This window comes from Aspergillus alliaceus (genome assembly GCF_009176365.1).
Source record: "Aspergillus alliaceus strain CBS 536.65 unplaced genomic scaffold BDW43scaffold_2, whole genome shotgun sequence".
In the NCBI taxonomy this organism is placed as follows: domain Eukaryota; kingdom Fungi; phylum Ascomycota; class Eurotiomycetes; order Eurotiales; family Aspergillaceae; genus Aspergillus; species Aspergillus alliaceus.
The window spans coordinates 408,285-435,251 of record NW_022474685.1 but is presented as its reverse complement, the minus strand read 5'-3'; the positions used below and the strand labels follow the sequence as shown (position 1 = coordinate 435,251).

Here is a 26,967-nt window from a genome sequence, read left to right as displayed (position 1 = left end):
CATCAAAACAATAGAGAAAGAAAAGAACGGAAAACAGTGTACTCTTCTCCTCTTCATGCATGACAGTTATTTCTACTTCCTCTCCTGTCCAATTGAGTTTCTCTTTCTTTTCTTTTCTTTTCTTTTCTTTTACTATTACTATTTTTAGTTGTTATGCGTTTGTGGTTTGTGTGTCTGGTTTTTCTTCTCTACTCTTTTCTCTATAACTGTTCACCCCTGAATGCCTCGAGCTGGGCCTGAAGATCCACAGGGTGCCTTAGGGTTGTGGTTCCAATGGTACCGTGATGCTTAGTCTCGGTGTAAAATAAATATACTTCTTCAAGCCGCACGTTCCATATTTGGTTGTAAAATCCTTAATTCAATGATGCCCACTGAAGGTTAATCCAGCAAGCCACAAAGCCAACTAGTGTTTCGTAGATATCAATTCCTTAACGTTGAAATTCATACTCCAGAACATTGAGTAAAAAAATTTCAATAGCTTTTTGGTAACTTGAATGGCCCTTTGCTCCCAGACCCTGTACAGATAAGAAATGCCAGTGCGAATACAAACAAGAAAGCGAAACGGGGGAGTATTGGATTCCCAGAATCAATCAATATACCAGCCAATATAATACGGATTCGCTCCAAATATCGACCCAAGAACAAATTCGACATGTCTAGATCTTTCCGAGCAACAACTTAGCACCGCTGCTAGTTGGACCAGCTTTCTTCTTGCCATCCTTGCTAGACTCGGCAGCGGCTTGCTGCAGCGCCTTTTTACCCTTCTTCAGGATCTTCAACAGTTCCGCTTTCTTTTCAAACTCATCCGATTCCGACAGGGCAACAACCACGAACACGTTGGATCCCGTGGCCCAAGACATGATCTCGTCTTGGATTTGTTCGTACAGCAGCTCGTGGAAGTTCAACGGCGGTTGTACCTTCTCAACAACCTTCTCTGCACTGTTGAACCGTCCTCCTTGGACAAGTGACTTCAGCAAGCGTCCAACAAAAGGAGAGTCTTTAGTATCCGAGCGAGATTTGGCGGCAGTGGCAACGGCGGCCAGAGCGGCACTCTTATCTCCATCGGCATCAAAAAGTACCTCCGAAATGAACTGACATCCAAAGCTCGTCTCCAGGAGTGAGTCCGCGCGGGCTGCGATCAGCTCGAGCAATGTCGGCGATGCAGCCTTGACTAGCTCCTGGCGTCGGATAGAGGGTTCCTTTTTCGAAGTCTCCTGACGAATCTCGCGGATCTCCTTCAGAACTCCCTGATCGATATCGGGCAAAAGCCACTTGGCGCGGTCTCCGGCAAACGGAAACAGGATAGGAATACGGCCTGTCAAATCACTAATCTGGTACAGTAGCTCTTCGTTCCGCGTTTCCGCGTCGGTACCTTGACTCAGTAGCTCCGGGTAGATAGACTTGGCCGTGAGCTTCGTATCGTCAATAACTTCAAATGCGGTCAAGAGAACCATATGCGCGTAGAGATCGCCAGCCATTAACTTGATAGTGTCCTTGTAAGGGCGAATGAGCATTTTCCGGTCTTTGGCGGAGGAGTATGCCAAACTCAAGCACATCAAACGCGAGCCCGATGGAGTGAAAGCCAAGTTCTTGACCAAGTCGCCTTCTTCGTCACCCTTCAGCAGCTCAATAAACTCATTAGCCTCCGAGCTGCCAGGCTTAGTGTTGAGGAAATATTGTAGCATAGCATCATGCAACATTGTGAATCCAGTCGACTTCTTCTGAATCAGCTGGTTGACAAGTTCATAAAGGAAGTGCATGATAGGCCCCCTTTTCTCTGGACTCTCCTTAAGAATCTCGGAGAGCTCTGCAACGGGCACCTTGCCCTTTTCCGCCTTGAAGATACTGAATTCTGTACCATACCACTCCCGCAGAAGGTTTGCCTTCTGTTCCTTCGTCGCAACCTGCCGATAAACATCATCCAGAATCCAAGATGCCTCCGGGTGCCGGATGAGCCGCTTGACATGGCCGTAAAACTCTGGAATGATCAAATCCCGAATCTCGGCATCACCGTGGACGATCAGTTTACCAATCAAAAACTTAGCATACCGGCTCTGTGCAAGTTCATTGTAGTGACCCTTCAGCTCTCCCGCAATCTGCTTGCGCTGCTCGATATTGGCGTACTTCAAGGCCGTTTGGATAACACGGACCGAATCGTGCTTAAAGACGAAATCCCTCACACGCCCGGTGATAATATCAAACAGCTCAGCAATGAGCTTCTTTCTCTCTTCAAGCGGAACATGTGACTTGCGGCGCAGACGCTCCCACAGCTGCTTAGAGCGTTGAATCATATCGGCGTTGGGCTTCGCGGCTTTCCGCTCCTGCAACAGGGCCTTTTGCTTTGCATGCGATTCGCGTGAAGATGTCTTATCTAAAAGAGGGAAAATAATTAGCTCCATATCCATAAGTAAGTCGCGAGTGGAAAGCCTCGTTATCATACTCTTTGCAGCTTCGTCGTTCTTAGCAGACCCTGTCGGCTTCTCCTCTTCGCTATCGCTGCCATCTTCTTCATTATCGCCAGCACCGCCCATCTCAACATCCTCGTCTTCAAGCTCATCCAGCTCATCAATTTCCGAGTCAGAAACATCATCCAAATCAAAATCATCGTCATCATCCTCTTCCTCCTCTATCTTCTTCTTTGAAGGCTTCTTATCCTTCTTCTCTGGCTTGGAGCTCTTCTTCGATACGCTTTTTGACGTGGATTTCTTCACAGGCGCAACCTGGGTTTTCTTCGTCGACACGGTTCCTGTCTTGGTCTTGGTCCGCTTTCCATTGCGCTCGTCGCGAGCGTCCACTGGACGCTTTACTCCGACCATAATGACGCTAATTCCTTATTTATCGTTTGCCTTGTTCTGGAAAAAGCGGAAATGAACCTTGTGACGTTCCTGACGGGGAAAGTTTGTTACGTCTCCCGCTGGAGTTTTTTCTTTTCGTCAAGATTAACGCTGCGGATAAATCTTCTTTTTTTTTTTTTTTTGGGGGGGGGCTCCAGACCTGGGGCGGTCGGGAGGTTTGTCTTGTTTGCACTTCACTGATAAGACTGTTGATACGTGATAAACTATGCAAGTTATACTGACGGAGTACTCCGTCCTAGTTCCACGGAATGCGTACGAGTGGCAAAAAAGGGGAGAGAAAAAAAAAAGGAGTAAAAAACTCTACTGACTGAAAGAGAAAATAGTACAATCAATTAGGTCGTATACACACGTAGCAAAGTGGTTACTCAGGCTCTCAGCGCCCAAGGATCCAAACCAAAGTGAAAATATATTACTAGTAGTCGAACGGGAAGAACCCTGATCAATCCCCGAAACGCCTACCACCCCATTACCCAAATGTATCATGCCTTGTGACGATATCACGCATCACGGACTTCCGTCTCTACAGCTGGCGGGGTCTTTATGCAGCCCATTTCTGATCCCACGTTGCTCTGGCCCCGTTTTCGGCCGGGCAGGTGAAAGCCTAGTTTGGAATTAGTTGATATGTGGCTGTCATTCGTGGTAAAGTCGCCAAATCGTGAGAAGATGCCTTTCTTCTTCGGCTTCGCTTCGTTGTCGTCGTCGAGTCCGACTTCTTCGAAATGCTCTTCTTCCATCGATGTGGGCTGCTTTCGGGGAGACCTTTCGTAGGGCGATGGTAGACGGGAGAAACGAGAGTCGAGCGAGGTGCGGGAGGGCAATACGTCGCTATAACTTACAGGTGATCGGGCGGATATATCCTAAGAAATAATAAAATGTGTGAGTTTCTGAAGGGGTTTGAAGAGTCGGCAAGAAAGCTTACGAAGGACCGGCGATATGAATCGAAAGATTCGCGGGATATTGAGAACGGCTCATTCTCGTCGACCAGGTCGCGATGGTTATTCGAGGATCTATTGGACCCCGGGTACCTGCGCCAGAAGTTCTGTTTTTCTGGCGGGGATGGCTATTGGGTAGATGTTTAGCCACTGCGCGAAGATGCAATCACTAGCACATGGCTGTAGAGGGACGGTTAGATTTACCGGAAGATAAGCCCCATTGTCGTCGACCACTTCATGTAGACGAGGATTAGCGACGTCTATGTCCATTGCGGGGAGGAGGCGGGGGATATATGTATACCACTCAGTTTATATACGGGTGGTTCATTATCGGTGCTTTTCCTGATACTCAAGGGCGATGATTGATGACTGTCTGTGGACAAGCGACTTATGTCGTTGTTGTTATCGACTTCCCCGCTATTAGGCGCCGTGGACCTTTTTGCGAGGAAGTTGCGGAACGGGGTCATTTTTGAGGGATGGATGTTTTGGGAAGACTTTTTTTTTTTTCTGAGGTGCGCAAAGGTTAATCGGACTGCCCTCCTAAAGCGACAATGGATCTCGAGAAGGAGGTAGAGAGAGAGAGTTTAAGATGGATCGTACGAGTGGTCCAAGTCAAGAGACCCAACCTCACATGATCGGCGCCTCGGCAGTACCACATAATGAAGTGGTGAATTATCCATTTGATGTGAGGGAACGGCGATTGTAGTTGGATAATTTATCTGTTGTAAAGCAAGGGCCCACCGACTAAGTGTGGGCGACAATTGGATTGGTTGATATCGCTGCGAACTCCCTACTAGGTTTTATAAAGCGCTGGACATATAGAGTAGTACAACCTTGACCTTACTACTACATAGTAGGCACTATGTTTAAGTCTACATCGATCTTTGACAATAGATGTATACGAGTCATTGGTGAAAAGAGACAAACTTAGGGTTACCCGTCTTGACTATAGACGTGAGGGTAATTGCGTCATGTTGAATATTCAAATGTACGTTTACTAGAGTAGGTAGCATAGAACTCGTAGAGGCTATGAGTATTATTGTTGTGTCTAGTTTTTTGCGTCATCCTTAAGGGGGAGACTCGACATGAGTCAGGCAAAAGGCTAGTTTTTCATGGCTCATACCCAGACTTCGGTCTTTATGTACTTTTTACAAGCACATTCCATAAGTCTCTCACTATAGCTGAGGATTCTGAGAGTTCATCGTCATTGCGAATTCGATTGTGAAATCTCTGTGAGTCAGTTAATCCACCGAGTCCCTGAGGTAGCTACACCATTGTCACTCTATAGCAGTTATGATGACTCGATAAGGTCATTTGTACGAATGTCTGTTGGTGGCGACAAAGGGACCAACGGGCATAAATATAACAGCCATCTTTTGGAGGTACCTCTATTCTGCTTCTTGATTCTCCCCATTTTATCTTTCCTTTCCTTACAAAGCACACTACAAAAAAACTGCTTTATTACTTTACCAACTATCACAATGCGTATTGGTTCTCTCCTTGCTTTGGGAGCTGCCACCACTCAAGTAGCATCTGCTGTACTTGACCCAGTTGGAGCAAACCACACCGACCTGGCTACCTTCATGCGCCGTGATGACGCTGTTTCCACGCTTACTTCTACTGCAGCCGTCGAGACTGACATGGTGAACCTTGTCAACAATGACGCTGTCTTTGGAGAGGATGACAGCGACGACGTAGTAGCCGACAGTGACGATATCTCCACCGATCGCAGGGGTAGGCGCCGCAAAGGCCAATGCCGCTCTGACCTGGACTGTGACCGTGGCTACCTGTGCAATAGCGGCTTTTGCAGCACTGGCTGTCGCCTTGACGCCGACTGCAGTCGCGGTCAAAGGTGCCTGGGTTGGCAATGTCGTGCGCCCAATCCTCCCCAGTGCAAGCCTTACAAGCAGCGATGCACTGATGACTCCGAGTGCTGCTCGTGTATCTGCGGTCATGGATGGAGAGGAAAGGTGTGCAAGCACAACAAGCATATCTAATGTATCGATCGAAAAGACGAGATAGTGCTGCTAGGGTAGGGATCTTGGATTTTGTTATGTATTAGGGTGCCTTATACTTCAGCTTGATTTGATGTCTTTTGTTCAGCTTCTGCCTGTTCTGTCTTGCATACAACCGGCCGAGAGCCTGGAAGGGAATGTATGTCGCAAATGGTGTTTAACGGGAGTGATTTGACTGGGAAATGTTTAACTAAGAGAACGGTTGATTGCAGAAAAGCTATTTGTATTTAGAAACAGAACACAAAGATCAAAAATAGTTGCTTACCACACGGCGCCTAGTGTTGACTTCACTGTGTGTATACTATATTACTTAACTCTATAACTATTCGTACGTGGTAGATAATGTACTAATAGAAGTATCATTATGTTCATAAAACAGAACATAATTATTTAATCTGTCATGGATAGTCTAGTGGGAGGTCAGCCGTTAAGACAATAACCTTGCTTAGGTTCTCCACACCAGCGGGACCGGTGCCTGGTACGAATCCTGGGGTCGTCGTTGTACTCGTGCGAGTAATCCACGATCGCTGCAACGCGCTAAGCAATGGAGATGATTCTTGAGGGAAGCAATTCTGCAGAGACATCTCCACCCTGGGGTGGCGTCGCCAGAATACACCGACCCGTTACAGGGAAGTTGGCTACTTGGTTGGACAACCACATATCTCTTCTTTTTTTTTATCATGCATACCATGATATTCAAAATCCTTGATCAACGACCGATCTTGGTTTGCGCTGTTTGATGTGCTCCTTTTCATCTCATAAGAGTATTAATCATTTATCATACAATGTTCATATAAATTCCAACCTCACAGATTCCGTACCCAGCTCACTCACCACAAGTCGTGGTTTAGTTCTTCCAGACGACCCCCAATGAGACTGAATACATATATTTCCTCCTAGGAATTCGTAGGGATCTGACGTGAGGACTGCCTTTAACCACCTTCCCAATTATGGACGTGTTGCGTTCGCACTTTCCACAAAGTAGCTGTAATTGTGGTGTCACTTCATGACCGTACATGGACCTTGGACTGTGTTCTCACTTCACCCTCTACCACCCTTCCCATTCACTGTTGATTGCAAGGTCGAGTGGAGCTGAGCGTTCATATACAGTCTCCTCTTTTCATACACTCCTATTTGTAATCCCAGGACATCCAGTGCCAAACCCTGCCACTGTCATCTCTTTGCTCTTCTCTCGAGTAAAGACGTGCTGCGAGTGATCGGGCAGGTCGCACATTCACCATGCGGTTTTGGGTGGACTGGGAGCTCTGGCAGAAGCTTAGTGTGGTATGATTACAATGATGGACTCCGACCGACTTAATGGTGACAATGCTAATGATAATGTTCGATAGGTGATTACAGCCCTTCTTGTAATGTGATCAACCCCAGTATCCACGCCACTACTGACACTGACAAGTTTCTCGTGCTTATCTACTCGATCTGTGCCCTCATTCGCAACAGGGGGGCGACGAAAAAGCACGCCGCCGCAGAAGCACGTCTCAAAGTGATAAATGATGTGGAGGCAAATGAGGTACCGTTCGGCGCTCCGGCATTAGAGCGAGGAGTTTATGTGGAAGGCATATGGACACCGAGCCTGGACTCTCCGACTGACTCGAGTGCACCGATCAAAGAAAATAGTGTTGTTCCAGGCCTGAAGCCGTTGCTCGTGAATTCAGCAAGCGCTCTCCAGAAACCCACTCAAACACACACCCCAACGTCTCAAATAAGTCAGCCCGATTCGAGATCGGCTTCGGAAGATCCAGATAGAAGGATGGAAGCATCGGGAAGCCTTCATTCAAACCCTTTGTATGCGAACACGCTCGGTAAGGTAGATGCCCACGACGTCGGCAAGCATCAGAATGTAGCCGAGTCGGACATTACCCGATTAAAGGCGCGATTTAATTCTCGGAGCTCATGGATTGGCAAACCGTTTGATAAACGTATGTCAGGAATTGAAGGTAAGGCCGCTAATTTAATCCTTTTGTTTTTTTTTTTTTTTTTTTTTTTTTTTACAGAGTGGGCATAGGGGTGCATAGAACAGACAAAGAAGAACTTGAGACTGGGGCTTACAGACTCCCATAGGTACCCGCCAGCGGACTTCTTCGGAAGAGTTTAGACGCAGGATAAGTAAACTGTTTGATGAAAATGTTCAAGCACGCCCGGCCGACATGTTTCAGTTGCAATCCGTTCCTTTAGAGTCCGGCGATAACCACCCAGATGAGCTCACCAGAGATCCATCGGAAAACAGATTGAACTTTATAACCCATCGATAAACGCTTCCATCCTTTGATTCCGCCTCGGAGAAAGGGGAATATTTGCTATCATCGATTGGGTATACAACTTACCTGGAGCGTGAGAGTTCGATCAGACTTTAACGGTTTTATTCGTTTTGTTGGATACAGTCACTTGCTGCATCGGCCCTTGCTCAATTGTATCCCGAAAAGCTTTGCAACACGTAATAGTCATTCAACCATAAGGATGACATGTAGAAAGTGTTTTAGTATATCTGATACAATTGCAGTTTTAAACATCGGAAAATGCTTCCTGTACCGGATGATAATAGTCAAGAGGCCTTAGATTTAGGAAGTACGAAAATTGCCCTCATTTTACTCCGTAATGATCCACATACTAGCGCCCTATCTCGGTGGCTAATCAATTCTCGCAATTGTATCGAGTAATTGTAAGGAGTAAGTTGGGCTTACTACCTAAGGCAGCAGCATTATATGCCTGATGCACGTGACCTCGTGACGGCTTCAACGCGTCCACAACATGGATAGATTGTTTATCGGAGCAGAGTGACAGGCGGTTTTGCCACATCAACCGACTTGCAAGTCCTAAGTAAGAATTCTATAGCATTTCAACCGGTAGCTACCGGACACTCTTTGGAAGACCCTTCCGAGAAGGAACCCTCATAGCGCAGAATCTATACCCTGTGATAAGAAGGACGCGTGCTATCGCGTTGATCGGATTGTGCTTAAGACCGGCGCTTGCTTGGTAATGTGCCTGGACTGGCTAGAGATACACTTCGCTTGCCTGTCTGAACAAAATGACTGCCGATATGGACACTCAGAACGAGTATGATGATAGTGGACTCCCGGGGCCCGGAGCGCCCACGCCACTATCAGCCCTGGAGGTGAGGAATTTCCATAAAACAGCCTCTTGTGACAAACGATCGAGTTGGCAGTGAAATTAATTTCTGCATGGCTCATACTGACCATGATCTGCTAGGGTGTTGCGGGGTTAACGGGCAGAGATATCAAACTGTTTGTCGATGCTGGCTATCACACTGTCGAGTCAATTGCGTATACGTACGTCTTCCCTTTCCAAATCTCCGACGTGCTCCAAATATGGAGAAGCTGCGGTTTTGCTGACATTGGCATTGGTCGTACTATACAGGCCCAAGCGTTTACTGGAACAGATTAAGGGTATCTCGGAGCAGAAAGCTACGAAGGTTCTAGTCGAGGGTGAGTCATATGACTTACTTGGCTTAATACTTGCTGTAAAGGATATATGCTGATTACTTCTAATCAACAGCTGCCAAGCTCGTACCAATGGGTTTCACGACCGCGACGGAAATGCATGCTCGGCGAAGCGAGTTGATATCAATCACGACAGGATCCAAGCAATTGGACACTCTCTTGGGAGGCGGTATCGAAACGGGCTCTATTACTGAGATATTCGGAGAATTCAGGACGGGTAAAAGTCAGATATGCCATACGCTTGCTGTGACTTGTCAGCTGCCATTTGATATGGGGGGCGGCGAAGGCAAGTGTCTCTACATTGACACCGAAGGAACATTTCGACCGGTGCGCCTGTTGGCCGTTGCCCAGCGATATGGGCTCGTTGGGGAAGAGGTACTGGATAATGTGGCGTACGCTCGAGCTTATAACTCGGACCACCAACTTCAGCTACTGAACCAAGCATCTCAAATGATGTGTGAGACTCGCTTCTCGCTTCTCGTCGTCGACTCTGCTACATCGCTCTACCGGACAGACTTCAATGGCCGTGGTGAACTGTCAAACCGTCAGACACATCTGGCTAAATTCTTGCGCACCTTGCAGCGCTTAGCAGATGAATTTGGTATTGCCGTTGTCATCACCAATCAGGTCGTTGCCCAGGTCGATGGAGGTCCTAGTGCGATGTTTAATCCGGACCCCAAGAAGCCAATTGGTGGAAACATTATCGCGCACGCCAGTACGACCAGACTGAGCTTGAAGAAGGGGAGGGGAGAGACGCGAGTGTGCAAGATCTATGACAGCCCCTGTCTGCCGGAGAGTGATTGTCTCTTCGCCATCAATGAAGATGGCATTGGAGATCCTAGCCCCAAGGACTTGGAGAACGATTAAGGGAAAATGCGGCCTCAATAATTAGTTACGATACGATGATCGGTATTTTTTTTCTAATTGGCTTGTTAGTACATATAGTTTAGTAACCTGATTTTGATAGCCTACGGTGTTTGTGGCATTGTGTTAGAGAGATTATTATATGTTCAGTAAAAATTATAGCTAAACTTCGAAACGGGGCTTCATCAGTGGGAAAAAGTCGGTGGAAGTTAATTAATAAAAGCGTCTTACTCAGTTTCGTTTCATTCTTTTCACCGAAATTGTAGATAGATCTCCAAGGCGGTGGATGTGCGTTGCTGTGCCAAGACCGTGTTTTTTCTGAACAGAGCTTCGGAGCTCCTCTCTTTAAACCTCCAACGCTGCGACAGTTCCACCCACTGCGACGGTCGGCCATGGAGACTTAATTGAACGAGTTCTAAGATTGTGGAAGGTGGTACCTTACTCATCCGACATGGCGAAAATTTACAAAGATACCAAGGTCGACCTCGGGCCGTATTCATCGAACGCCGTCGTCAACATCCAGATTCCAACACATACGGGACAAACCCGAGCGCGGTTCTCTATATTATCCTCTGTAGGCGAAGACGAACCGCCGGTTGCGAAAGATGAGGAGGAATTTTCGAAACGGTATCTCTCGAGCCATGGGTCGATTTACTTCCGCAAACGCCGTGTCTATCCCCGAACGTTCCTCTGGAGGGTTGTTAATGATAACAAGGTTCTGGAGATTCAATGTGTCGACTTGACAAAGGGCGGCATCGAGCATTTTGTATACAACAATACTTTGCGTCTGGATTTCCAGGAGGAGATCCTTCCTTCATGCGTTGATTTCGCAGATCTGGAGGATCACGATGTACTGAGCGTCTTCGTGATTACGGCATCCAAGCAGCTTTACACCCTGAGTCTTCGCCCAGAATTCTTGCGCAGGACAAGTGCGATCGACAACAATGTAGCAGATTGGTGCAAGAGCTGTGTTCCGGCGCCCTTGTCGTTCTCCTATCCTCATCGATTGCACGCGAGTAGTCCGCTCGAGCTGTTCATCTCCCTCGACAACGGGGCGCTTTTGCGTTTAACTAGGAGATCTAATGATGATGGTAATACTCCGTGCTTTTTTCTTTGGCGTTTGACATAGGGAATTGGGAATGCTAATTCTATTGATTATAGGCTCAAATTGGACTCCGCTTACCTTCGACGAGAGAACTTGGGGTTCGTCTATCCGCGGCTTGGTTAGATGGCACGCGCAGCCTTCGATTAAATACAAGGGACGCAATCTCGACCCGAACTTGGCAAATGCCATCGCTACTACGTCCGATCAGACTTACGTTTTCGCCGTCTGTCTGAACCACACCTTAAAGATCTGGAACCTAGCTACGAATAAATTGGCTGCCACGAAGGACTTGTTAGGCCGCGAAGTGCAAGAGCCAGAGTCATCGTTGTCATACTCGTTGAATCCAGCGGAATCATCTTTCATCCGTGTATTCAATGTTGAGAGAGCGCTGGACGGGGCATATCGTTATTACGTTGTTACATATTCACCTTTTGAGGACGGGCGTTTCAAGTTCTGGGCTGTAAAGGGAGGGTTAACGTCGCCGCTTGTCATCGAGGATCTCTTTCCTGATGCTCCATTGCGGCCTCTAGACCCTGACTCGACAGGGAATATGTTCTGGAGTATCATTGATTTCCAGCTTAAGCCGGCCGAAGAAGGGAAAGGCATGGAGCTGTGGATCCTTTGGAGAAACAGCAGTGTCTATCAGCTTTACACTCTACATTTCAATTTCGAAACCCTGGTGAGAGACTGGGATGCCAATTGGGTGTCAACAGCAATAGACACGCGCGCCCAGGAACCTCTGCCCCCTATGTCAGTCTCTGACGTGGTTGATCCAACAGAGAAATGGCTGAAGTTCCTTTTAAAACCAAACAAATTCTCTCCAGAGGTGCTTGAGACTGCTCTGGCGATCTACCAGGAGGCTCTCCGGCCGCTGTCTTCTTCCAGTGTCTTGAATAAAAGTGCTTCGCTTACCGAGCGGCTCTGTTCCACCATCGCTGCCACTGTGTCGCTTCGAAAGTTTGCCGAAGATGAGATGGATTTTTCCAGGTACCGCATGGACACGGACTCGAAGTGGCGTCAGTTTTGGCAAATTGCGGAAGATATTAACAAGAGACGATTCGAGCCTGTTTCTCTTGTCTATGACTCCTACCATGAGACTCCATGGCTTCTTCTTTCGGATAGCTGCGCAGTGATTAGGGAGTGTAGCTCAACCGAGCTACTTTTGCACAATTCGGGCACCACCCTACGCGCGGAAGGACACAAAATCGCAGATCGCTGGAGGCATAGGAACCTAGACGAGGAGGTTGGCAGCTTTTTTGAGCAGGCTTCTCATCTGATGAAAGTTGCCTCCGGCTTTAGAAGAAGATTTCCAGCTGAACTTGAGGCGGATTGCCAAAGAGCTCTTGAAGCAGAGCTGTTTACTGAACCATCCTCGTCTGTGCAGGACAGAATGGACGCTTTTCGTGATCGTTGCAACTTTGGCGAACAGATCTCCAACAAGACTTACGATGGTTTGCTTACGGCTATGGATGGACACCTAGATATTTATAATCTGCCGAACCACGTTTTCTACTCTATCCTGGACACAGTCCCCCTTGGGTTCCCCGGAAAGGATTCAGACCTTTTAGCTACCCATTTCGGAGTGAAGGTTACTGTAAATGGCGTCCAGGAGGCGATATTGTACACACGCCAGCTTCTCATTGATCTCTTAGTTCTCATAGTGTTCGTGGATGGCGAAATTCAACAAGAGCGCACGTCGGAGTTTGATGCCGTGGACTTGTTTGGCTCGTTGATAACCTTGCTAAGGGAATATGAAATGATGGCCTGGCTCAGCTCAAACACCCGGAAATGTCCTGAAAGGCCCACAAGCGTTCCTGATGATCAGTCAAGTTCACAACTGTCCCTGAAGGACTCGCCTTCGAGAGATACAGGCACTAGGATGGCAACCATCTTAGAGGACCTGTTTGCTACTGATATCAAGCCCCGTCAGACTATCGGTCTGCCTCAAAGCTATACTTTAACCCTGGGGATCCACGACGTTCTGTCCTGGGTTACTCGCCAAGGCGAGGTAGCTTTCCCAAACGCTTTAGTTTATATCCAATGCGATCTCATCGCGAAGAACAACATTGATCTTGCTTGGGACTTCCTTCGTTTCCAGCCAAGTACGTCTTGGGCGACATATGTTAAAGGCCGCCTGTATGTGGCTATGTCCGAGTTTGACACTGCAGCCCTGTATTTCCGTAAGGCTGCATATCTTCTGTGTAAGTTTAGAACTCGCATTCTTTGGGGGCCAAGCCTTCTGACTTTTACCTCTAGCATGTGGCAAACCTCTCGGTAACTTGCATGAGATGTCATCGACGCTGTTAGATATTGTATCGGTGGACTCGTTCCACAATGGTCTTCCTAAGTACTTCCAACATATCTTGTCTATCTTCGAGAAAGCGCGCTCGTTTTCTCACGTTGCCGACTTCGCCCGCCTTGCGTTGCAGGCACTTGCAAGTGAAAACAAAAACGAGCAGGATCCAGAATACAACATCTTGCGAACCGACCTTCTTTCGCGCTTGTTCTATGCCTCCCTGCAGAATTGCCAATTTGACCAAGCATATTCTGCTCTGTCTCGATACAAGGACCTCGCCCTGCAGAAGTCCGCTCTCAGCTCCCTGATTACGAGTATATTGGCTGCATCTGGACCAGGCACTGCTGGGCTTCAACAAATTCTCCACTTTCCGACATCACTTGTTCCAAATATCGCTTCATACGTAGACGAGACCCTTGTTTCACTTGCTCGGAAACAGACAACTTTCAGCTCTCTCTTGGACACTGGGAGAAAGTGGACCGACAGCACACCAGATTATCAGAGAATCTTGCAGGCATACCGGATCTCACGGGGCGACTACCGTGGTGCCGCCGAGATCGCGTACCGGAATGTGCAGCGCCTCCGCAATGCCCGAGATGCCCCTTCCACCTATCTGGTGCTGAGCAAGAACCGAGACGCCGACGCCACACAGCATACGGAGGACGACCCAGAAAGCCAGGAGATTAGGCATGAGCTTTTATCTCTGATCAACCTACTTGGCTGTGTCGATAAGAGTGAATCTTATATCTTAGTCGAGAAGGAAGATCCCAGTGTACCCGCCACAATCGTAGACCGACGTCGCAGTGTGCAGGCAGACGATGATGGGAACGTTTTCATGGACGACGCCGATGTCAGCTCGCCCAGCCCCTATGGCTCAAAACGCAGACTCAGTTCCAGCGCAACCGCAATAACCCCATCAGCCCGCAGAGATAGCAGGTCTTCAGTCTCTACCGCTGGCAGTCATGCTCCCCGACGACGTGTCATAGTGACTCTCGATCATCTACGTCGTGAGTATCAGTCTGAGCTGGATCGGATCAGCAGAATCGAAAGGGGCGATTGGGAGTTCGGAGTTTTTGACGCCAATGTGGCAGATAATGATGATACGATGCGACTCTAAGCCGAGCCTTGGATGAGTGTCCATGATTTCTGATATTTTTCCCCCTCACATATTGTTCTCTCTTTTTTTTTTTATCGATCTCAGACTCTGGACTGCGTTTGTATTCTAGGCTAGGCTTATTTATCTACATCATCTGGTGGTAAAAGAAAGGAAATGGAGGTTCTTTCTAGTAATTCTCTTTTCTACTCTCGTAAGCTACCTAGTTATCCTAGAACAGCGACTTCATATATAATTGGGAGTCTTTTTGGGCTTCAGGATTTGTGGACAAATTCTCTACTAACAAGTCTGGCCCCAAATCGCATTTTCGCACCAAACCTTGATGTTTTTAAGCCTCAATTATACCACAAACTTATGTGGTACTAGTACCTTTTTCTTAATTTGTTACAAATGTATATATTTTGTATGGGCGTTCTAATGGATAAAATAGAACTATTTTAGATACATATCTATTATAGAGGGTAGAAGAGCCGTCAATTAGATAAAAATACTTAGACTAAAGAGGATAGAAACATCAAAAGAGGAGTAGTAGATAAATATCAAGGTAGAAACTGACTCTTACCCTCCTAATACTACCAACAATTCGTTAACTTATAGCTGAGGGCTCTATATAGAACCTAAAGGAGTGCGTATTTCCCTTTGAAAAGCAAATCGATATACATACCTATGGTCCGATATTTAATTCCTCCTCATCGGTGGCCGAGCTATCCCCTGCACCAGAGACAGGGTAATACTGTGCGGTTATTAGACCGTATCACAATTTGATCTGTGAGTCTGTGATAGGAACCTTAAAATCTGCTGAAATTACTCTATAATAATAATAATAATATAGGTATAATAATAGTATAGGCTTTGTACTTATGATATATATATATATCTCATTAGTATTTAATCTGTTATAATGTTGATATTAATCTAGAATTGGTTATGGTGGTTGAGATATACCCGCCCCCAAAGGGCCCTCCCTATCACCTCATCGCTATAAAGAGGCTACTTATAGTACTATTCCCCGTTTATCTATACAATAAAATAGCTCTCCATCTTCTCTAGTCTCCTATCTAAGCTCTGCCCCTCTTCACTGATTTCTGGTGGTCTTTAATTGGTTATTGTGTAGTCTTTTATCTCGCTGTTTCTTAGCGTCCAGCGCCCACCTCTGCTTCTCTTTCTCGATGTCTGCGATATCTCGCAATTTTATAAGGCTGTTTGTATCCTTGAACAAAGAGAGGCCCCCCGTACGAATCTGGCGCTTGGTTTTAGGGGCCTGGGCCTGCTCCCTATTGGTAAGGGTGCGTGTTATATCTGCGGTGGTCTGAGCAGCTAATTCCGCCTGGGTGAGACTATCTTTAAAAATAAAGTTGAGATGCCGCTTAAGCCTAGCTGTATTGATGTAGCTGCGGTGGAGGCCTCTTTTAGAGTAGCTATACTTTTCTGGACCTTAGAAATATCTTGTTGCAATTTCTTTTTCATATTGTTGGCGGTGAGTTAATAGTAGAACTTGATGCTGGCGGAGTTTCTGGCGGAGGTTTCTCTGATTCTGCTGGTTTTTCACCCCATTCTGGTAGCTCATACTTCCTTCCCTGGTTATATATAACTTGATCTATCTCGTTATCGTCGTTATCACGAAGTTCTTTACAAATAACCTCAGGATTGAATGGCTAAAACTACAGCGCCTAAATAGATGCCGTATAGCCGTCTCTTTAAATGTTTGCATGCGAACCTGGTGGATTTAGCGTAGAAAGTCTGCTTTCTGTGTAATAGAACCACCCCACTGGATCGTCTGATAGTTATACTGACGGTAGTAGTGCTTATATACCTGAAATGGTTTGCTGTCTAGGATTGTAGGCGATGCATGAGCTTTGAAGAAAAACACCAAGGAATAATTCTATGGTTCTGGCAGTAGCTAATAAAGTCAAAGCTTTGATACGATGAGTGGTTGTCTATAAAAAGAAGTCGATAATCCATCCCCACGCTGTACAAGGCGGTCTTTTGTATACTGATCAAAGTGTTGAAGCCATTGAAAGGCGTGTATCTATAGTAATATAATAAGTTCTTTGCTCCTAAATTGCTTAATAAGCGCTAACTCCATTATTCCATTTAATAGGCGACGTAGCAGTAATATAATTGCCTGGTAAATTAGGCTGATCGCGATACCAATTCTCTATATGGACTGAGCCCTAGAAGATAAAGAAAGGTGGCGCTATCCAGTTCCTGTGACATATATTCAACTCCTATCACCGTTTCCAATTCTACCTGTTGGAATATACTTTGGACTGAGTTTATACTTGATAACAACCCGCTAAGGCTTTCCCTGGCCAAGTTGGAAGCCGGATTTATCAAAATTATAAATGTTCTTCGGTTTAGCGTTATAGGTCTGTAGCGCTGCTTCTAAACGATTAAACTAGTTAATTATTGTCGGTAATCTCTTAACTTCTATTCCATCTGCCTCCATTGGCTTCTGTATAATATAATCATAGTCGTTGGGGAGGCGCCTGATAAAGTTGTAGGCCCAGTTTTTACTGACGCATCGATTAGAACCACTACGCGCTAATATCTCATCTGCACAGCTCTTAATAGCCCGCGGAGTTGGCAAAGTATTTGCATCATCAAGTAGACCTATCCAGCTAATCATGGCCTGCTCTTGGGCCTTGCCTAGGTAATTATTGGTGCCAGGGCGCGCGGAACGAGAGTTGCGACTATGAACACGTAAAAGTCGCTGGTAGGGAACGCCAAATTCCTCCGCCAACGGCTTGACTCTAGGCTTGCCGCGATCATGGTATGCGTGTAGGGCATCCTGGATGTTATTATCGATTTCATCAAATTTTTAGACTTTATGTAGTTGGTAAGTGACTATAGAAGACAGGTGGTTGATAGAAAGATTTCATCAGGATTGGGAGGGTGGGTATCGCTTTACGTCAGATCGAATTTTTTCAAGAATTCTTAGACCTCCTATGCGTAGTTTGCCTTGTCCTTGTCCAGGACCACCAATGTCTCGAAAGCAGCTGTTCATGTGTACAGCCTCTAGCAAAACGTGATGTATTCAGAGCAAAAATCTCCACAGAAATTGACCACCCTTGGACTTTTCTATTTGGATATTTCTCTTAGAAAGAAGAGTACGGCGGCAGAGGTTACTCGTGTATTCCATTTTTCATACATATTTTCGTAGTGTTGTAAAGAACTGGGGTTGCCTTACGTATATGAATATATTATTGACATATTCTCATGGCTTAAGTCTCATGGATATGAGACTCTGTTTGCAGAGTGCAAAAGTGCTTAACTATTGCGTCTTGAATGTTGGTTATCTTCGTGGGTCGTGCTATGACGGTGAGTTGATGCATTGTTAATGGGGATTGATGCGCAAAAGTTCGTGAATTACACTCAAAAATTATATATATTAAAGAGCGATCGGTAGCTGATTAGAAGTAACACTTTTAAAGGAATGGGTATCTCGCGTATGTATATATATATAAGTGGTTTACTCCGCTTCTTGCATCATCGAACTTGCATACAATTTACTGAAGTGCGAGGTACCTGAAGCGAGAAGAGTATAGGGACTTCCAGACTCAATTATGCGGCCGGTGTCAAGCACGATGACCTTGTCATAATCGAGGATAGTTTCGAGCTTGTGGGCGACAGTGATGATTGTATGGTTGCTGAATTTTTCCCGGATGATCCGTTGCATTATCTCATCTGTCACGGTATCGACACTGGAATGGAAGAAATGTGAGTATGTGATCAGAGTGTATTGTTTTCCAAAAGAAGTACGTACCTGCTAGTGGCTTCATCAAGGACAAGAATGTTTCCTTGACGTAGGATTGCTCGAGCAAGACAGAAAAGCTGCTTCTGTCCGTGGGAGAGGAATAGCTCATCAACCTCGGTGTTCAGGCCTCCATTTTCTTCGACCTTTGAAGATAGTTGAACAGTTCTAAGGGCCTCCATTATAGCCTTATCAGTGTGGTGGCCTGTTGGATCAATGTTTTCTCTGATACTCCCTCTTATCAACAGGGGACTTTGAGCGACCCCATTGATGCGGGAGCGCACTTCTTGTCGTGGTACCTTCGATATGTCGATGTCGTCAATCCGGATACTACCAGAGCTGAGCTCAACCATGCGGAAGACACTCATAATGAGGGAGGTTTTGCCGCTACCCAAAATCAGCCACAGTATAGTGTTATAGAGAATACGTCAATCTCACCTGCCCGTTCTACCGCAGATTCCCACCTTTTCGCCGGCTTGGATAGATAAGGATACGTCACTGATAACTGGCTCGGAGGCTCTTGATGCACTATTGTGTTAGTAGTCTGGAAACCGGCGCAGATCCATGAGTGTGCTTACCTATACTCTGCACAAACAGAGTCAAAGACTATGCTTCCCCGCGACGGCCAGTCTGGCGGCAGGCTGTGGCTCTCCGAGGGTAGATTCTCTGAAGGTACATTCTCAGAGAACAACTTGACACGCAAAATAGAGCCGATATGTGTCTCAAGATTGGTCCAGAATGTTACCAGCAGTTTGATGCTCTGGCTGAACAGTATGACATTCAGCAAGGCTACACCAACATAGCCTGCGCTCATTGACCCACGTAGTACCACGACTAGAACAATCAGCAAAACTGCAATCCCGGCGACTACTAGGTCTAAAGTGAGTGTAAGCCAGCGTTGAATGGCATATAATAGGTAAAACGGTCTCTGAGAGAAGTCAAGCAATTCGTTGTTCTTCTCTTCCAAGGCTTGCTGCCAGCCAAACGCCCTTAGGGTTACTAAACCACTGAGACAGTCAGAAAAGTGAGAATATAGAGGCGCCTTGGCTTCAAGGTCTAGGAACCGCAGTTGTCGCGAGGTTCGAAGATACACCTTCTGTATGAAATAAACCGCAAGAATGACTGCCGGAAAGGAGATAGCCGCGTATTTTGAGGCTAACCCCATAAACACCATTTGGCATATGCAAAGTACAAATGCTAGAAATTCTATGAGTATAGGCTTTTCTTTCCCCTGCTAAATTCGACAGAGCATATGAGTCTGGCAAAGATGACTTACTAACGAATGCATTGATAGCAGCAACTGGGAGCTCCATGTCAATTAGCTGTAAGTCTTGGCTGAATCGATTAAGAATGGCACCGCTATCCGTTTTCGAGAAGTATAACATAGGTGCCCTATAAGCGTTGTTAGGACATATATTCATAATGCAAGTGGTAAAGCCTACCTCAAAACCGTGCTCAAGAGCTTTCTGTGGAAATTTTCTCCAGATCTAGGCACCATAGTTATGATCATTTGCCTAAGAAGTTTGATTTTAGCGCCCAAATAGCATAGTGAGGCAGATAATGTTCGTTAGCTTACCAGCAACCGACAATGAGACAAATCATGCCGACAGCACCAAGCATTGCATATATCCCCAGGTAATAGCCCGTGTGTTTACCAGGCGCCATTTCATTTGAACTGGCCCACCAGTTCATCCAAATACCTGTTCATGATGGGTAAGCAAATTTCAGACTTTGCAGGGGGCTGCGGATTGGGACAGAAACTCACTGGGAAAAGATATACAGAACACGAACCCTGTAATCGAAACTATGAAAATTATTGTAGGGAGCCAGCCAATCGACCTGATATAGTACAAATAAATCGCTATATCGCCGCTTGCCCCGGGATTTTCTGTCTGGCAGTCCTCATTCTTTTCAACAGAGGCCATTTGAATATTGATTTTGTCTGAATTGCTGGGCTTCTCAACAGTCTCGCTCTGCTCGGGAAGGCCTAGCGCAAAGCTTGAGATGTACCCTCCTGCGAGATCAAGAGATTTGAAGCTGCCTTGTTCAATGATATGACCCTCATTTCCAAGTACTATAATGTGGTCGGCAAAAGGAACTCGTTTTACTACCAATGTATTTTGTTAGCCCAATGCGAATAACGAACGAAGAGTCCATAGCTTGGGCTCATGGCTTACCGGAAGATGAAGAGACGAGGATAGTTGAACCAATTGAACGAAGCAAGCCATGGGTACCAATCAAGCATTGGAAGATATGCTCTTCGGTTGTCGCATCAAGACTGCTAAAAACATCATCTAAAACTATGAGATCTTTCCTGGCATATACTGCTCTGGCAAGTGCCTAAGGGGGCAAAATCATTAGCTAAAGATGTTAGGCGCTTGTGGTTCTGCCATTTACTCACAATACGTTGACTTTGTCCTCCACTCAGGGCGATGCCCTTGCTTCCAATAATAGTTTGATCCCCACGTGGTAATTGCTCGAAGTCTTCAGCCAGAGCACATGCGTGGATAACCGAAAGATACCAATCTTCATCTAGCCCCGACATCGCCACAATACTCTGCTTGATCGAACCGTTCATATGCCACGGTGTTTGGTCACAGTAGGAAATACATTCTGACAACAGCCATATGGTCCCATCCAAGCAAGGCACTTCGCCAAGGATAGCTTTGAGCAATGTTGATTTTCCACAGCCGGAAGGCCCGACTAACATGGTGAAAGTCTGTCGGGGGATCGTAATTGTCAAATTCTTCAAGAGAGGTTCTTTCTGTGTATCCCACCCAAACGCACCATTGTTGATTGTGACCATATTTTCAAGTAGAGCCAAGGACTCCTTGGCCGATTTGGAAGAGCTCGACGCATCATTCAAGGTCTCAGAGTCTTCAATAAAAGCCGAGTGCTTAGAATCTTGTCCAGGCTCTAGTTGGAGTGCCATGGGCCTCTCTCTGGAATCTTCATGGCCGTTTCTCTCAAGGAATTCCTGAATCCTTTGGAAGGAGCCAACAGACCCAAAGAAAGTCATCAAAGCCATGACCAAATTCAAAAGAGGGTCTGCCAAAAGGGCAAATAGGGATAACGATGTATAAGTCGTCGGAGTATTCAGGGCAGCATCATTCCCATTTCTATGCGAGATACCAACAAATGCACCGAAGGCGAATATCGGCGCAAAAATGCGAGTTGTCCAAGCTATGTAAAATCATCAATAAATCGCCACATGCTCACCTGTGATTAGAAACTTACCAAATGCCATATTCCAAACTAGGAGCTTCCTGAAATTTCTCGAAATACTCAATTCCTCAAGCCTTAAGTTATGAATGCACGTCATAAGTAGATCACTAAGTCCCAGCATCTTAATTCCCTTCATAGATGAAAGCATGGATGCGGTAGACGAGATGCGTCTTTCGATTGCCTCGAGCCACATGGCTTGTCTTGACATCACAAATGTAAGACTTACTAGCGAGCCAGTAAGAGCCACTGCACAGAAAAATTTGGTCATTATCGGGCTGTCCATTGAAATAGGATGAATTTAGTCTTACCAACAGCGACACCGACAGCTACCACGGCAGCTACCCCCAACTGCTGTTCAAGAAGGAAAATAGCCAAACCTATCTCCAAGGCATTACCCCAGATATCATGGATTGTCTGCCATCCCTGAACAATTCTCTCTATATCGGCACTCATCAGAGTAAGAGATGAAGCAGGATCAGCGTCTTCAACGCTTAATGTTGCGGCTTTCCTATACACCATGGAAATGACGGCACCCCTCACCATCGTGATGGCGCGATACGTCCTATGCTGATACTGCCCCGTTGTTATCTAGAAGAAACAATCCAATGAGCAAGAGCCATGGCAATAATGGGATATAGGTACATGCTATACTGACCGCCATTCCAAGATACACGAGTATATAGGCACCAATCAAACCATAACCGATGTTAGTGGTGGCACTAGTCTCGGGCTCTATCGAAAAGGAGAGTGACTTATGCAGTAGCAAAGGCTGACATATGTTCAGGGCAGCGAGACAAGCTCGCGGAAGAACGGCTGAGAGAAGCTCCCATTGAAATGTCCGAAAAGTGACGAGTAGAAATGAGCTCTTGCTCCCTGAAAAACGTTAGCTCCATCAATACCAACTAAGTTAGCTGGCCATGTAGATGATCAATACTTTTGTTCCACATGACCTCCAAAGAATTATGCAGTCGTTTGGAACCCAATTGCTTATCCAAGATGAACAGATCATCTACCGTTAATAACTTGGAAAACCCAGCCTTGAACAGAGGGTTTAACCACCAAAAGAAGGTTCTGTTCAAGATGCCCCCCGTAGCTTCAGGTGGATACTTTGCGTATACATTCTTGAGGATGCGCCGCTTTTCCACAGTCTCAAGAAGGAAGAGTAAGGCTTTGACACCGACTGCTACGGAAGTAATAATGGCAATCGTTCTGTTGATTCCGGCTAGTTCACGCAACCAAAGCGTTCTTACCTTGGCTACGTCGAAGAGAATGGTGATAAAGAGGTATATGTTCAGAAGAAGAGAAGGCCTGACTGAATAGTTATGTTCTGTGTAAGACAGGAGACCGAGAAACAAGGTTCCCACAGTCACCACCACATTCGCAGCAATGGAAGCTTGCGTTCGGTTTGCCGTTGGGAGTGACCATAGTGCTATTAGCGCAAGGTGGAAAATTCCTAAGATGGCCCAGATTGCCTGATAAAGGGAGTGGTGAGTGCAAGTTCAAGGGTTAAGCGTCACGGGACGATTCAGTCCCAAACAGGAAGTCATACATACAATTTTTGCCCATAGCAACCATGAGGTTACCACTTTGCGTGGCTTTCGAAACAGATGCCAGAGACGTAATGAGGCAATTGCGAGAATTACCCCAAGAGGCAAAATCCCTAGAATAGTTTCCTCGAACAGCAACGAGAAATCGAAGCCATCTCGGCAGGACTGGACAGGAATATGGAAAGAATTATCCTCTTGTTGGCACAAGGAGAAGTCTGAATGTACTACCATGGTTACACCATGAATACCACATACAGCCGAGTCACTATCATGGGTGGGCTGGAATTGTTATAATGACTATCTACCACTGATTTGGTTTGCCCCAATCATGGAGAGAAACGAATTGACAAATGCTCGACCCAGGTTTGCTTTGGCTTCATAGCAGCCTAGTCATCATATAGGATGTGGTTAGGAGAAACTAGTTAAAAATAACAATAAAGAAATAAAAAAATATAATAAAATTGAAAATAATTAAAATTAAATAAAAGAAAAACAAAACTAGAACTAGAACTAGAACTAGAACACAGTAAAAGTTTAACCCACCACTTCCATCAAGAACACATTCATCGTAAAGCCGGTCCAATGCAATGTGTTTATTTATCTCATCCGAACGTTCGGCTATTAAAGGGAGTTGAATACGGAGTAGGTTTCGATCCATATTCTTGCAGAAGTGTATCTCCACTGCTAGAAGTTCCCTTTTCTCCCCTTTATTTTTTCTTTTTTTCTTTCTTTCTTTTTCCTTGGATGCCTTTGCAGCCCAGTTTTGTCTCAGGTAAAAAGTATCCTACGTAACAATGGGATGATAATAATCTGCTCCCCTCGCATGGGGTGTGGCAATGATTCGAGGATGTAGAGCAACACGAGGAACGTGCCGTGCTGCCGTGCTTTTCATTATTAATTTCTACATATTCTAATTATTCTTTTCGTATCTGTAGAGGGCGAGCTGAAATCTCATCATTCCAGGCCAAGTATAGCCCTTCTAGTACGAGGTACAATCCTGTTTTTTTCCTTTTTCGGGGGGGGGGGTTGTTTTTCTTTGCTTTTTACCCTTGCTTGACATAAGGTGCTCTGATATCTACCCAAGGTGAGTCTAGTCACACAGAAAAATAATGCATCCCTGTCATTGTCTCCACCTATACGACTCCCAGATATAGATGGTAACTTGTACTCAGTATGAACCAATTTAGAAGTACTCCATACTAGATACGGAACTCGGGCGGACGACCGGAATACGGACAAGGAAGTGATTTATATAACCGGTGCTTCATTCCAAATCCCGATCTCCTAGACAGCATAATCCAACGTAGTATGTATACGTTTGCTGAGATCTCATCCTTCTTAGCTGAGGAACTCTAGGTAACTCTGACGCCAAAGATGTCTATGTTTAGAGCAAGAGGCCCGTTCAGATGTACAAAAAGCAAAAGAAGAGAGAAAAAAGAGAGAAAAAGCAAATTGCTTTTCACCGTTTCAAGTAGTACAAACCTCCTTCACGGAAGCCGCGTACCGCTGTCAGTCAAATTTCTGTATTGTGCTCATTGCGGAATATCTTGTAGGTCCTCGCCATGGACTTGGTTTACTAGTTGGGTCGCATCCACAAGGAGAGGAATTTTTTTTTTTTTTTCACGAGGTCGAGTAAGCACTCGTCTCCAAGGCAGGATTGATGGGGACGAAGAAATAACAGCCAGTCTTCTGGGGACTTGACTTGGGTGTGCAGGATGACTAGCTCATCATCGGGTGGCGAGCCGCCTCATTGTCCACTCATCAATAGGGAAATAATGGCGTCTAAGAAAAACAAGAGAGAGGATACCTATGCCATCAATCAAGGCAGTGAATGTGGATACATACGTAGGTATAATGCCGTTGTTCCTTGTTCATATCAGCACTAGACAGTATTTGAACACCTCTCGCGCTACAGTGATTGGATTAAAGCTTAGTTAGGGCAATAACAGCGTATCCTTTGGACCCTCTCTTCCCCTGGACAGGTTTGACTAGGATTTTCTTTTTTGACGACTGTGATTCAACGAGTTTGAGATGGAGCCCACTGGCTAACTATTTTGGTGCTAACACTTCACTTTCAGTGGCTTGGAAGCTTCGGGAGTATCCTTCCTTCCCCCATAACTAAGTGGGGGGTTGAATTTGTCTAGTGCCTTACTAGTCAAGGCCGGATTGTCAGCGGCTGTGGAGATCCATCAGATCCCGACGGTTGATATAATATTTTCAATTCTATGGGATGGAGGAAATTCCCACCCTGTCACTCCACTCGTACTCTATCTATCTCGACTAAGCAAGCTATGTACAAGGTACATACGTGTACTCGCTAGTAATAGTAATTACCATTAAGCTACTTAGGCCGTGCTCATCTGACAGCCGCTGTTGCGATCCACTGCGTATATTGGTCCTATGATAATCAAATCCTCAGGACTGGAGTTGCCTAAACTGGACATATAGGGTTAGACATATTTTGGTCATGTAGCAGTCGCACATTAGGAGAGACATTGAGGCAGAATCTTTTTTTCTTTTTCTTTTGCATTTTCTTTTCTTTTTTTGTACACTGTCTACTGCCAATTGAATTGCCTTTTATTTCCTCTTTTCCTCTCTCTCTCTCTCTCTCTTTTAAGGGTCTCCGACAAGAGGGGCTTCTTTTACTACTCCAATCACCACCTATTGAAATATCTGCCCGTTGCACAGTTTCCCTGATTGGATGGTACTCGGAATTAGTTTAACACTTAAGATTTTGCCTTCGCCCTTTATTCCCCGGTAGCTGTCGCGGGGATCTTCGATGATCAGTATAATAATCGGTTGAGATCTCCGAAGCAGGAAGTTTGTGGGGCTTTAAATTATCTATCACCTGGGAGGTACCAGATTTGGTAATAGTCGCCCTCGGACTTTGTTCGCAAAAAGCAAAAAGAATATTACGAGGTGTGACAGAATCGGCCCGATATGCAGATAATGCCTTTGCGAGGTTACTAGCTTCATCCCCCTTGCTGCGCCTGCATAGAAGTTTAGTATCCTCTGACGTTCATATTAACGAATACACTGCACTTCCTCATCGATGTGGAGGTAAAAAAGGATCACTCTGTTGGTGTGAAAATTCTACAATGTTCAGTGCGACCTGGCCAATCGCATCAAATCCCCCGAGATTTCCTTTTGATGTGCTCTCCAAATATAGGCATCACGCAGGAAAATCTCTGCACCATATACTTAACGATGGTGAAATTGTACACGTCAACCCAGGGATGACCTAGCCGAACCCGATACTGAAGCTAATTCTCATAACGCCTGAGTCTCTAGTTACTCGTAAAAGGGTGCTAAGCGAGCCTGTTCCGTCAATTGACTCCTATGTAAACCTAAGTAGTCTTGTATGCGAACGTCGTTCTATCACTATTCTTTACTAAACCGTTAGCTTGATCACATAGTTCGCCACAGCCATTACCGATTGATCGAGAATAAAATATCCGAAAACTCACTGGTCCACATTGTGCTACTTGGGCCGTCACAGTTCCTGCTGACCTAGGGTATTCCAGCATTCAACGGATTGTAGAGAAGGAGGGGGTTGCTTCTTCTGGTGGAGATTGCAACTTTCTATCTATTCTATGTAGATATAAAGTAGGAATTTAGAAATATCTAAGGGATCTGTATGTAGGATGCTGATATACACCTCGACATGTTCTATGTCCACGAGCTCCGGTAAGCCCAATCAAAAACCCCCCGGGCGACATCACTTGACTTCCTGATGGGGTATGGAGCTTTCTTTCCAGGTTAGACACCTAAGTACGGAGTACCT

General features: G+C 45.8%; 6 protein-coding genes across 6 annotated transcripts; 3 read left to right on the top strand and 3 right to left on the bottom strand.

Moving 5' to 3' along the window:
- Positions 1-222: 222 nt before the first annotated feature.
- BDW43DRAFT_70133 (uncharacterized protein) lies at positions 223-2,925 on the bottom strand. The gene is made up of 2 exons (XM_032050406.1): positions 2,441-2,925; positions 223-2,371 (listed from the first exon to the last, which is right to left on the bottom strand). Exons 1-2 carry the CDS (start codon positions 2,814-2,816, stop codon positions 657-659), a joined length of 2,091 nt encoding a protein of 696 aa, XP_031905701.1. The 5' UTR covers positions 2,817-2,925; the 3' UTR covers positions 223-656.
- A 234-nt stretch (positions 2,926-3,159) lies between these two features.
- On the bottom strand, positions 3,160-4,477 carry BDW43DRAFT_260026 (uncharacterized protein). Its single transcript, XM_032040154.1, has 4 exons — positions 4,089-4,477; positions 3,992-4,020; positions 3,775-3,915; positions 3,160-3,712 (listed from the first exon to the last, which is right to left on the bottom strand). Exons 1-4 carry the CDS (start codon positions 4,252-4,254, stop codon positions 3,353-3,355), a joined length of 696 nt encoding a protein of 231 aa, XP_031905700.1. The 5' UTR covers positions 4,255-4,477; the 3' UTR covers positions 3,160-3,352.
- Positions 4,478-5,015: 538 nt separating this feature from the next.
- On the top strand, positions 5,016-6,072 carry BDW43DRAFT_260024 (uncharacterized protein). Its single transcript, XM_032040153.1, has one exon. It carries the CDS (start codon positions 5,110-5,112, stop codon positions 5,782-5,784), a length of 675 nt encoding a protein of 224 aa, XP_031905699.1. The 5' UTR covers positions 5,016-5,109; the 3' UTR covers positions 5,785-6,072.
- Positions 6,073-8,574: 2,502 nt separating this feature from the next.
- BDW43DRAFT_260020 (recombinase RAD51) lies at positions 8,575-10,363 on the top strand. Its single transcript, XM_032040152.1, has 4 exons — positions 8,575-8,932; positions 9,028-9,107; positions 9,196-9,263; positions 9,334-10,363. The coding sequence occupies exons 1-4, from the start codon at positions 8,846-8,848 to the stop codon at positions 10,143-10,145; spliced, it is 1,047 nt and encodes a 348-aa protein (XP_031905698.1). The 5' UTR covers positions 8,575-8,845; the 3' UTR covers positions 10,146-10,363.
- Positions 10,364-10,509: 146 nt separating this feature from the next.
- Positions 10,510-14,819, top strand: BDW43DRAFT_260018 (nucleoporin Nup120/160). The gene is made up of 3 exons (XM_032040151.1): positions 10,510-11,233; positions 11,304-13,448; positions 13,504-14,819. The coding sequence occupies exons 1-3, from the start codon at positions 10,594-10,596 to the stop codon at positions 14,658-14,660; spliced, it is 3,942 nt and encodes a 1,313-aa protein (XP_031905697.1). The 5' UTR covers positions 10,510-10,593; the 3' UTR covers positions 14,661-14,819.
- Positions 14,820-18,127: 3,308 nt separating this feature from the next.
- Positions 18,128-23,414, bottom strand: abcB (putative ABC multidrug transporter; the record flags this gene model as incomplete). Its single annotated transcript, XM_032048854.1, has 15 exons — positions 18,128-18,361; positions 18,424-18,798; positions 18,850-18,930; positions 18,990-19,608; positions 19,688-19,803; positions 19,854-19,925; positions 19,988-20,111; positions 20,177-20,518; positions 20,589-20,751; positions 20,813-21,594; positions 21,649-21,882; positions 21,945-22,224; positions 22,292-22,509; positions 22,571-23,108; positions 23,190-23,414. 15 exons carry the CDS (start codon positions 23,412-23,414, stop codon positions 18,130-18,132), a joined length of 4,401 nt encoding a protein of 1,466 aa, XP_031905696.1.
- Between the last annotated feature and the right edge of the window lie 3,553 nt (positions 23,415-26,967).